A 13,401-nucleotide genomic window follows, 5' to 3' on the forward strand; every position below is an offset into this window, starting at 1 on the left:
CAATATTCAGTGTCTTGGCAGCAAGTTCAAGCATTCAGAATCTTAAAAATGCTACAATTACTCTTTTTATCTTATTTTGGACAACCATACAGACATAACCAATCCATGCAAGGCAACACAGAAATTTATTGGGCCTAATGACCCACGCTGTTCTCTATATTTTGATTTATTGCATCCATTTATTAAGACAGAAGTCCTTGTCACAGTATACTTACCTTTACTGAAGTACATAGATGCCATTTGTCCCATTTCCACTCGTTCTGTGATATCAAAGAAGTCCGACTTCTTTTTCTTTAGACTTGGCACTAAATAAACAAAATATTACATATGGTTTTAATCATTATATAAAACAACTGACCTGCTAAAAAGCATACAACTTGTATTACAAGTATATAAAGAGCACCTGAACTTTTATTATAACAATACATTTGTATATCCTTCAAAAAATGAAGTTTATTATAGTTTTTTTTTATGAAACAAAAATTAGCAAGCCAACAGACAACTTATGTGACGTGTCATGTCAAAAGGAGACACTTTTGGGCAGGATCGTAAATGGAGAAATAGCCAAAAATCTGCCCGGGTGATTTTTTTCACAATTTGGGTTTGTTGAGAATTTGTGATGTTATTAATGTTTAAAATATTGTCTGATAGTTTCAGACCGGAATATAACTGGCATCTTGTATTTTTGAGACATTCTTCAAGGTAATTCCTACTCTCAACATTGTCAATAATATTTTTAAAGGCCGATATCTCAATTTCCAATTTTATAATACCATAACATACAAATTCAATATCTTCGCTTAGGAATGTCCGATTTCATTAGGGAAAACGGCGCTGTGGAGCAAAATACCTCTATATTTAAGATATGAAAAAAACCTCAAAATTGATAACCTGCCCCAAAGTGTCTCCTTTTGACATGACACGTCACATATGTATGTAGATTGAATCATTTGTTGTATTCCAACTGCACACTTTTATTGTGTGATGTTTGTTAGTGATGACTGAAACACAAAACAAACATTTTAAAATGTCCAGACTCACGACTAGAATATTTATGTCCGACCAAGATCATAACGCGACTTCGGATGATAATACCGAACCTTGACAGTATCGTGTGTTAAAAAAGTTACTTAGTTCTCTGGGTTGAACAAATTTTAATCTTTGAGTAGCCAGTGCGGATAAACGTTGAAAAAACAAACAAAAAAACAGTGCATCTGGCCGGATTCGAACCGGCGACCTTTGTAATACTCGCACGATGCTCTAACCAATTGAGCCACAGAGGCATGCTGGATAAGAGCGGGAGATATAAATCTACAGGTATCAGGTTCGAATGATGTTCGTATCATTCGTAGCAGAAGGCATCAGAACTGCATATTTGTAACAAATACACAAAGTTACATAAGTATGAAAGTTATTATTATACTCAGTTCTGAACAAATTTTAATCTTTCCCCAGAGTAGCAAGTGCACATAAACATTTAAAAAATGTTCCAATCCGACCAGATGCACTGGTTTTGTGTATTTGTTATAAATATATATGCGCAAGTTTCTCAGTCATTGACCGACAGAGGGTGTGACTTGTGCAACGTTTGTGTACAATAGAATTATTTCCCATGATTTTCCACTCACCTCCACTTTGGATGGCTACATTATTTACACTTGGACTTGCACCATCATAACTTGATATTTTATCTGCAAAAGATTGACAAATTACATCCATTATAAACTTTTTTTCAGTTTAAAATGCTACTCCTTCAACATACGAGGGGGTATCCAAAAGTTTTTGACATCACACAGATGTGAAAGTGCTATACCGATGAAATTTTGTCAGTGTAATCACTGGTCCTTATGTACATTATGGTCCAAAAATGGTCTCATAAGTATGTTTACTTTCTTCACAGGTGGCGCTAGATGGGAAGTAGGCGCATAACCTTTTCGTGATAAGATCCTCCACTTTCTTGAGTTTTTTCACTGTGGCCACATCATCCGTAAGTGATAGACGTCCACTTCTTGGCTCATCTGTGAGGGACATGCGGCCAGTTTGGAAATTCCTTTTTCAAAAAGCAATAGTGCCATATGATGGGCAATCATCGCCGTAGATTGCTTTAATTTCATCATAGATTTTCTGAGCATTGTAGGCCTAACCCTTCAAATGCAGGAACTTAATCATGATGCATGCCTCAATTTTCACCATATTGCAGGTTATGCGCCTACTGCCCATCTAGTGCCCCATGTAAAGAAAGTAAATATACTTATGAGACCATTTTTGGACCATTAATGTACATAAGGACCAGTGATTACACTGACAAAATTTCATCAATATAGCTCTTTTCCTTCTAGGTGATGTCAAAAACTTTTGGATACCCCCTCGTATTCCATAGCAAAGAGCTGGGACTTGTACACATGCATTGACCTTGGGATACTTAAGATTAGCAAAGGATTTTATTTCAACCAATTAAAGCCATGCTATAACATTTCCATAAAAAATAGATTAGTATTTCTTTTCCATAAAATCCATTATAAAAAATAGTTAAACTATGTGTGGGTAGGAAAATAAAGAGTTTAACAAGAAACTGCGGTTTAAAAATAGGTGTTCCACTTTTTTTTCATATTGTGTTTTCTATCTTGCATTGAGGCCTACCATTAAAACCATGTTTCCAGTTATTGTTTTGAGTTATTGTTCCTACAATTTGGACGTAAAAACATGTGTAACAATGGCCTACAGAATATTACATACTTCTAGTGGTGGACTAGTGGTACACCACATTTTTGTTCACATGATATAAATGAAACTTTACCTTGTGAAACAATAAAAATCAAGCTTTCTTCTGATATCAAAATCTCAGTTTTGATGAGGTTAAGTGGGAAATGGATCATGAGGCTGTCGATTGGGTCACCCACCTTTATGCTTGAAATGTTAACTTTCTAAAGATTTTAAATCAAAATATTTTTATTTGACAATTTGAAGGAATGACACAAGCAGATCTTAAGTGATCACATCAAGCAGTTTCTTGTTTATTTTTCAAAACGGTTCAAGAAGGCCAGGAAGGGGGAAGGGTGTAATTCAAAATTGTCATCTAAATATGAACTGGTCCACAAGTTTCAAGTAAATCAAATGTACAACATGGCAAACCATCATAATTGGATGACTATATCCTAGTTGATATCCATACACCCCCTATGGTAGACATGACCTTAATCTCGCACACAGGGGGGGGGGGGCAGATTTCAAATGGAATCACCCATTCAGGCAACCCCATATGAATTCTACAGCCCCTGTGTGGAAGATTAAGGTAATATCTTCAATAGGGGTGTATGGATTTCAAGTGGAATATCCCATTCCTGATATAATCATTTATATTATGATGCACTTTGCAGCTAACAAATGACAATGACGACATAAAACTCTAATCATGGTACAACCTGTTAGGTTACAGCTGTTTGATTCCATTAATAATTTTTGCATTTTGACAGGCCTCTAATTTAAATGAACCACTAAATTGGATACATCGAAAGAGATAATACCCAAAGAGTACAAACTCAAAATTACCTCATGATGAGTAAAACTATGGTGAATGTGCCGTATTACATTGTCGCTATTAAATGGAGGGCAAATAGTGCCTCTGGTGTTTTTTCTTCTTTAAACTGGAGTGTTACAAAGGTTTGTGCATTCAGCGTTTAAGTCGAAAAAAAAACCAGACCCTGTTTTTGTCCTTTTGGCGGCGTGTACATTTTTGGCACATGTTACAAGCAGAACACAATCATCCACACACTTTGAATCACAAGTTGTCAGGCGCATAGCAAAATTACCCGGTGGTATACTATGATCAGCTCTTAATAGGCCAGAATCATTCTGTTTTTGTTACTGCGCGAGTCAATAAAGTTCCAACTTACGCACACATACTTTCACAAAAGCCCGCGTCATTCACGCATTACGCAAAGCGCAGTTCGCGTAGGTGCTGCGCCCAGCTGTGTGTACGCCATTCTATATCAATCTACGATATTATGAATCCCGACTATTACGATGTGATCAGAGTATACACTATTTGCCCTCCCTGAGCGACGCGTAAACATGGCAGAGTTGGTACTCTTTGCTTCTACCTCATTGGATACATCAGGTTGAGTGACCTCAAAAGGCTAAGTAAAATTTAATCATTCTATTTCTGAACAAATATTAATCAATTGCAAACATCGATATCAAGAGTTCGGCACACATTTTTATTTGCATACGGTATGATAAATATGAATATGCTGATACTTGATAATAGGTCAAGGAATGTATCCAGTTTCCCAATTTACCAGCTACAATTCTTGGAAAAAAACTGTAATCAGGGTTCGAATTTGGCTGTATCGCATAGTGGTTTGCTCCTTATTGTGAAGTAACTGCTACCCAATTTTGCATTTGTATAGCGCTTTTTATAGTGCTTTAGTACGAGAGGGTATCAAAAAGTTTTAGAAATCGCCCAGAAGCGAAAGAGCTATATCAATGAAATTTTGTCAGTGCAATCACTGGTCCTTATGTACACTATGGTGCAAAAATGGTCTCATAAGTATGTTTACTTTTTTTACATGAGCTAGATGTCACTACCTGTCTATGTAACCGCATAACCAGCAAAATGGAGAAAATTGAGGCATACAGCATGATTAAGTTCCATTTTAAGGGTTACAGTGCCCAGAAAATCAGTGATGAAATAAAAATTCCTTTTCCAAAAAGTGACAGTGACATATCACAATCACCACCGAAGATAACTTTCATTTCATCATCAATTTTCTAGGCACTGCAACCCTTCAAAAGCAGGATCTTAATAACGCTGCTTGCCTCAATTTTCTCAATCTTGCAGTTTATGCGCAGTAACTGCGGCAGCAGGTTATTGGCATCTCGTGCCACCTGTAAAAAAAGTAAACATACTTATGAGCCCATTTTTGGACCATAATGTACATAAGGACCAGTGATTGCACTGACACTGACAAAATTTCATTGATATAGCTCTTTCACTTCTGGGCGATTTCTAAAACTTTTTGATACCCCCTCGTATATGGAAGTATCCTGATTATGATGAATTAGCCAAAACTGCTTTCATAAATTTTTTAATGAATTGAACCCAGACTGTAACTAGGTGAATTTCTTCCACTCCCCCTCACTACTCACTTCTAGAAGCTCTCTGTGAATGTAGTAAACTTCTTTTCTCAGTGTTTTCATTGTCGCTATATAAAGACTCGATACTCTCACAGGAACTGCTACTGTTACTGTCGGTCTCCTCTAACTACAGAGAAACAAAGAAATAATGGAGATGAAATGACAATGACAAACTGATTTGTTGAACTGATCACCTAGTAAAATTAATCAAAATTCAGATTGGGTATTTTTGAAAGAAAATTCAGATTGGGTATTTTTGAAAGCAAGGACTATGTGAAAATGGTGATGTGAAAGTAATTCTTATTTAGACAAAATCTGACATGCAACATCAACTCTTATCCTCATGCAAGAAACCATGATTAACATATGAAAGTGAGCAGCCCACTGTGGTAATACATGTAGGCCCACATGTTAATAAGCCAGAAATTAACTAGTTTGTAATTATTTTGTCAGTTAAAAGAAACACAACTGGCTTTTGTGTCAACAGGTTTGTAATGTAAATAAATAAATAAATAAATAAATAAATAAACAAACAAAAATAGACAAAACTGAAAAAAAAAATACAAAATAAAATTAAAAAACAATATATAAAAATTGAAAAAAAAAACCTATAAAAATCAATGAAAAATAAGATCCCCTGTATGGCTAAAGCCATGGAAATAAAAAGGAAAGAGACACTTTGGAAAGATTTAAGAATAACACTGTCACCCGAAGAAATCAAGTTTAGGGTTTTTTAGGGTTACCATTATGGTTAGGATTATGGGATTAATCATGTTTCTAGAGATTAGCAATTTTTAAGGTCATGTTAGGATTGTGGGTTTTCTTATTCTAAAGTTACACCTTAAAATCAATTTCACAAACTATTATTTTTAATGCTTCATTGATTATAGGAAATGTGTTTCTTGACTTGTGTGCATGGGGTGGTGTTAAAATTACAGAATGATCATTGATATGTGTACAAGGGATGAGATGTGTAGTACAACAGTAAAGATGTTCACCATACCAAATTAAAAGTACAAAATATGATAAAAAGTATACAGTAACACCAGTGCTCTAGCCATGCCAGTCGGGGATATCCGGCACACAGTCTTCCAGCCCGGCACTAAGCTTAAAATAAATTGGTTACAAAAAATCTTTGAAATCACAGAAAATGCACAAGTTACAATCAAGATGTTGTGTTTTTTACCAGAGAGAACAGTAATAAATTTGTTCATGTGGGGAGATTAAGAGATGAATTTGTCCATGGTGTGGCTATGTGTAAGGCGGGAGAAGAGCTACACCATGGATGAATTCATCTCTTTATCTCCCTACACGGACGAATTCATCTTTTAATCTCCCTACATGGACGAATTCATCTCTTAATCTCCCTCCTTACACACACTCGGCCACTAAAACTAGCCGGCACTAAAATTGTGCTGGCTATAACTCTGAGTAACACTGTTCTTTGTAGTGTCTGACCGATCAGGTCCCTATCTGAATCGGCCAATCGGCCGATCAATTCCCTCTTTGATCTGCCGATTCGATCACCGATCACCGATTACCAATTCCCCAATTGTAAACAATGGCTGCCATCGCCATGAGTAAATTTCACCTGTATGTTGAAAGGGTACTTGTACGCAAAGTATTACCATAATTATGTACGCCCTGAGCACAAAACTACACTCGCGTGCTCATTTACAATACTTAATTTGACCATGATTATTCTAAGTTCAATTTACCTTTTCCCCTGATATCCGAGTCCGTCGAATCATTCGATCGCCCCATTTTAATATTGTGTTTACGTTCAAGTCAGTATTGAGTTTTGCACACGGCCCGTAGCTGACACGCACGTGTGTAACCCGGAAGTGTTGAGTTTTGCACGTGGCCCGTAGCTGACACGCACGTGTGTAACCCGGAAGTGTTGAGTTTTGCACGCGGCCCGTAGCTCTCTCCAATCTGACACTGGCGCACGTGTGTAACCCGGAAGTATGCATGCGGGAAATTACCTGATTATCTCAGCTGCGTGCCTGAATCACGGTATGATTTTATATATGTTTATCGCCTACAAAGCTTGTTCTTTTGCTAAATTTCGCTTGATTTAAAGAAAAAAATATACCAATAAATGAATACTTGTTAAGCTTCAACAATTACTTTCATGATATTGGGTGATCGGTGCATTACATCGGCGGATGAAGGAAAAATCGGCCGATGCAGATCACTACCGATAAGCTAATAATCGGCCCGATTAGGAAGCTCCCGATCTGATCGGTCAGTCTCTAGTTCTTTGCTTTGAGAAACTTTTGAATTCAACAACCAAATTAAACAAAGATGATGCCCTAGAATAGTGAACATTAATGAGAAAGTGAATTAAACTGACACCTTCACCTTTTAGATGGGAACTCACAGTAGTAATTAAGTGAAAGACCTGACTTCAAAAAGCCAATAAATACAGTATTATTATTACCGTATTCGTCCGAGTATAGTCCCACGTTCGAGTATAGTCCCACCCCCCATTTTTCGAAAAATTTCAGAAATCGGTTTTGGAGTGTCCCTGGACCTAGACCTGAATGCTAGGGTCATTCATGGTTGACCTAAAAAAAAAAAAAAATTCAAGATATTTTGTATTTTTAATATGAAAATTGATACTTTGTTTTCATGTCATACACTATTAATGATATCAAAATGCATTCAAATTCAATGCATTTTGAAATCATTAATAGAGTATGACATGAATATAAATTATCAATTTTTATATTTAAAATACAAAATATCTTGAATTTTTTTATATTTTTTTTTAGGTCAACCATGAATGACCCTAGCATTCAGGTCTAGGTCCAGGGACACTCCAAAACCCCATAATCCCACCCCCCAATTGTGAAAAATGTTCACCTAAAAAACGGGTGGGACTATACTCGGACCAATACGGATTATTTTTTATTATATAATATGAAGCTTTTTAGTGCCAAAACATAGAATAAACACATGACAACATTGAAAAGCAAACTGTCCTTATTGTTATCAGTTTCAATGCTCGCTGGCACTACAACAATACCACAAGGCTTGCAGTACATTGGCCTCTAAGCTTAGTGTTAATTTTAACATGTCACACAATATCTCATATTGCTTGCCATGTACATATTATGCAACGTGTGCTTCAGAAATCTTGCACAGATGTAAGCTATGGCGTATTAAATGTGAGTGGTAAAGGCTGGCTTAAATGAATGGCTTTGAAAGCTTCATATTATATTAAGAAAAAAACCCATAAAATCTAGACTAGCAATGATAATTTGAAAAAAAAATATACATACAAATGTGTATTTTGTGCTATAGTAAGCCTCATACGTGCTTATTGGGGACCACAATGGCTGCAAAATCATGGTAAGAAATAAGCAAAATAAAAGTACTTGTTATATTACATAGCCTAATTAACAGAGACACACAATATACAATCATGCACACAAATAGGCACACCTCAAATAAATAAACACCATATCATGTTTCAGGCATGAGAATGATCATCCATGAAAAAACCTGAAAAGTTTGAAAAAGCATGTGAAATGAGGCGAAAAAGGTCAAAAACGGGTTGAAATTAAAAGAAAGTGAGGAAATTTAGACCACAAAAAAGCAGGAAATCCTGCAAAAGCAAGAAAATTCTCATGCCTGATGTTTACACATTCATTCGTTCATTCATTCATTCAATCTATCTTTATTCTGGTAAGCTCTTTCAATACATAAGTACTGATCTCCCAAGAGGTCCAGATCAGATATCAATATATTATTAGACAATAATTAAACAATCAAATGCAAAGAATACTATAATACAAATTATGAGGATATATGCAAATAATCCACCTATCATTATTTTAACATTAGGTCATGACAAAAAATTAACATTTTTGGCCCTCTTTTTCATTGTCCAAAATAAATTTTTTTCTGTTGATTCAATGTTGAACTAATTGTTGTTGATTGTACTTTTCAAGGGGCATGCAAGTTGCAACCCTAACCAAATAATATATTTTTACATGACCTTATAATTACAACATGTGCCAGCATGTGTATTACATGAAAAACATTTGCCAGTTAACATTTATACATGTACATACGTGTGTAGATACCAATAAATAATCAATAATATAATGCATTTTCAGAGATATTTGTTGATGCATTGTCATCATGATTATGTGAACCAAACGAGGTGCTGTCAGCTGTTGTATGCACAATACCGGCTGGCAGCATATGTATCACAACATGTGTGCAGCAGGTATACCAGCCATGTATTGTATTCTATTGTATTTGGGAATTCCCGCCTATTTTCAGGCGCACCACTGAGAAAGCAGTGTACTTTTTAACATGATGCTGTGACGTATTCCCCATTGTCATATATGTATCTTACTCCCCATTCCAGAAAAATACAGCACTATTTTTTGGGGATTAAAAAATTATTATCAAGTTCTGCCAAATGAAACATACACCGTAGCTCAATCCTAATCAATCATTTAGTCCTAACTGGAGATAAAAGAAAAAGTTCACTATTTTACTAATTTCTTGAAAAAAGAGCCAAAAACATGCATTTTAGGCATGTTTTCTGACAATCGAGTTACAAAAATCACAGACTTGGAACAAGTGTTAGCATTCATGAGTACGGTATGCCAAAATGTTGCTGTAATTTTCACTTTTTTTGTGTTATTTCAATAAATGGTTGGTTATAAGAATGAAACATGTCTTTTCCAAAAATTAGAAACTGAAATTAGTCTTAGAACAAGTTTGACTTTTATTGCTAGTTAGGACTAAGTTCCACTAACTAAAGGATTAGGATTTAGCTATGTTTCATGTGGCAAAACAGAACAATATTATTTTTATTCAAAAAATTAGGTCTGTATTTTTCTAGAATATAGGGAGTAGATACTGGTTCAGGCTTGATTCGCAAACCTATAATCATTTTTGATTGTGGTTCCAAACATCAATAGCCTGAACAAAGAGCCTGAACTAGTTGATCTGACAACAATTGATTCTGACATCGCACTACAACAACAATGCTTGGGTGATATTTTTATTACGGTAATCAAACATAATTTGATTAGTTTTTTTAATCATACTTGATTCTTTAAAAATACTGTAATACATGATCTAAGTATCACCATTTTGACTTTATAAATAATTTATTGTTTTTTCTAAACAATTACGTTTTCAAAATAGTTACATCTCTATGTATAATTTTTACCAAAAGCTAGAATAACAACACTAGACTAATAAGTAAACTGTTAAACGCATCTTTCTCCATTTAAAATGCACACTAATGTGTAATCTTTTTTTTTGTTTTTCCATTTTTATTCACCTGTACTTGGGCCTGGTGGAAGGGAAAAAGAACATACAGACATGGTCCACCAGACCCCATCTTAATTACGGTAACCAAGATATATGCAAAGATACAATCAGATTATGACAATGAGAATTAAAAAATACCGCCCCACCACGACAACAGGACCCAACCAATACCTCGGTTAAAAAATAATAAAAAAGAGCAAATGCTACGCTACCAAGAGTGATGGAAAAGGCAAGCAGAAAAAGAAGTGGTAGCCCAGCAAAAGCATGAAAACACAAAGGCAACTGTTGGGTCCCCCTGCCATGGTTGGGCAGAATCAGCACCATACAACATGCATAATAAGATCAAACAAATAATGTTGGTTACGAGTGCATTAATAAACAAAACCAGGGATTAACTAAACAAAAACAAAATTCAGACTCAAACACCCCCTCAACAATCAACGCACCCACCCATCCCCAAACACACAAACATGCAGGACAAGTGACAAAACAAAACACTGAAAACTTTCCCATCTCACAGTGCAAATAACATGGTCCACCATGGCAAGAAAAAAAAAAAATGAAAAAAGGGTAAAAATATATATAAACACACCACGATAAAAGAAAATTGCATTCCATTAAAAACCAAGATCAAAGGAAAATTTCTTAAAATGGTTACCCAGTTTTCCCTTGCTTTCTGCAATTTTATATTCTGTGCCAAATTTAACTTTCACCATGTTCTTGTAAGCTTGAAAACTAGGTTTGACATCTTGAAATTTGCATCTATGAATATAATATTTCAAACATAAAACAAGAAAGTTGATGGCATTTTTGTGCTCAGATTCTTCAACATCCAAACCAAACATTTTCTGAAAATTTGAGAATCCAAAACACTCACCGGATTTACTTTCAATCAAGGCACTCAAGCTATCCCACAAACAAGTAATTTTTTCACATTCACAAAACAAATGTACCAGGGTCTCATCATTTTTTTTACAAAAACAACAAAATGGAGAATCAGTTCTACCAATCTTATGAAGAAATTTATTGGTACAAACAGCTCTATGAAAAACTTTAAAGTAAAATGCTCTCATCTGAGTTTCAATACTGCAAGTAAAGTTGTTATCATGAATTTTATTCCATTCAATATCGTCTTCAAGATTCAAGGCATCAATCCAAAATAGTTCGGTGTTTACAGGACTGTACTTTGCTTTCAAAATATTGTAAGAATACTTGGTAATTTTGCCATTTTCAAACAAAGTAGCAACTATGTTATCAAAAATATTCACCTGAACCGTTTTGGGACTGTAGAACCAATCAATTAAGATACCATTCATAAGAGAGTTGTATTTCCTTCTGTCCTTAATAGAGATATCAAATTCCATAACAAGATCTTCAAATGTTTTCACTAAGTTATGACCTCTATTAAGGTCATCCAGAGTGCAAATACCATGTTCAAACCAATCCTGATAAAAAAGAACTTCTTAGTTTTAAGACGCACCTTTTCGGTTCCACCAAATGGAATCCTGAAGATGATAGTCACTGTACCCAAGGTTCTCTTTCACCTTATCTCTGAACAAATACCAAACCCTGAGGGATTCAGCTAACTGTGAATTTTTCAGCAAAGCAAGAACACAATTTGGTGCATCAGCTTTCCATAAAACTGTAGTATCATTATGAAATACCCGGCAGGTTCGTTTTGCATACCTGCATACTGCATATTTTTAGAGTTTCTTTGTGGTGAGTTGTAAGCATCAAATGTTGCATGATTGATTGGGCATATATCGTAAACAAAATATAACCACATGATATAAACACTTTTATTTGATCCTTGGGCAGACATCTCAAAATTTGTGAGAGATGCTAATTAGATTGATGAATGACTGTACAATGCTCATGAATGTGTCATGAGTGTGAATTAATTTTCTGGGTGTCTGTATCTCAATTTGGAAAAACGATCAGTCTAAAATGATTCAGTCAGCATCACCTTAACATAAACTATTTTATTTAGCACATGTCTGTCCTTGCCTCCTTGGCAAATATTGAAAACCACAGATATTGGAACACAACAAAATATACATTGTTTATGTCAATTACCGTAAGTGTAGATCTAGATTAGTGACATCATATCCCATAATGCCTATCTTTGGATGGTCTGTGCTTTTTATACCCCGGTACAGGTATAATGTGGAATGTCACACTGAATGATGGGACATACTATGAAATCCAGATTTATTCGAAATAGTTTGTATTCAAAATCTAGCAGTAACCTGAGCCCTAACATTTGGTGAAGGGGGAGAGGGGTATAATTAACCAGAGAGAAAAAGTTAGTATCATAGGCCTATTAATAGGGAACACAGGAACGTGGTATGGTAATTTTTTACATGAATGAGTGTTCATGAACTATAAATTAGGTAGGGTTTTTGTTTTTACTTCAATGCAAAATTTTTTCAAAATATGAGATTATGAGGGATAAATTCCTTAGAGTACTGCAAAAAAATGTAGGAAGCTTTGAAAAATTAAAAAAATCTGGCAAATCTCAGAAATCTCAGAGGGAGAGTACCAGACCCAAAAACGTTGATTTTTTCGGCATACAATGGTGCCATGCAATTCATAAATAGTAAACATTTGATAAAAGGTGACCCCTTTTTGTTATTCAATTCTAAAGGGACTCATCAGTATAGTTTAGTTCCTGTTTAATTTACAGGTTGAGAACAAATGATATAATACATTGCTTGTTTGCAATGATACATTTTTATCAATACAAAAGGAAATGGTACTGGATAAACCATAAACATGTAAGGAAAGTGTTTAAAGTCTGTTTGGATAATTATGTAGCCTTGGGGAAGTCCAGTGAAACTGTTAAGGTGACAGTGCATCTACTACATATCTTGGGGTGTTTTATTTTTTCAAGTTATTTTAACAAAGTAAAACACACTCATTAACCTAACAAAATGAAAAATATCAACAAATAAATGGAAG

General features: G+C 35.0%; 1 protein-coding gene across 1 annotated transcript in view; it reads right to left on the bottom strand.

Moving 5' to 3' along the window:
• LOC140151042 (transmembrane protein 104-like) overlaps positions 1-13,401 on the bottom strand; it is a 39,053-nt gene that overhangs the window by 10,155 nt on the left and 15,497 nt on the right. The window contains 4 exon segments of the mRNA XM_072173232.1: positions 216-305; positions 1,629-1,691; positions 5,149-5,263; positions 8,424-8,480. Coding sequence (XP_072029333.1) covers positions 216-305; positions 1,629-1,691; positions 5,149-5,263; positions 8,424-8,480 — 325 coding nt within the window.

Source organism: Amphiura filiformis, chromosome 4 (genome assembly GCF_039555335.1).
Source record: "Amphiura filiformis chromosome 4, Afil_fr2py, whole genome shotgun sequence".
NCBI lineage: Eukaryota > Metazoa > Echinodermata > Ophiuroidea > Amphilepidida > Amphiuridae > Amphiura > Amphiura filiformis.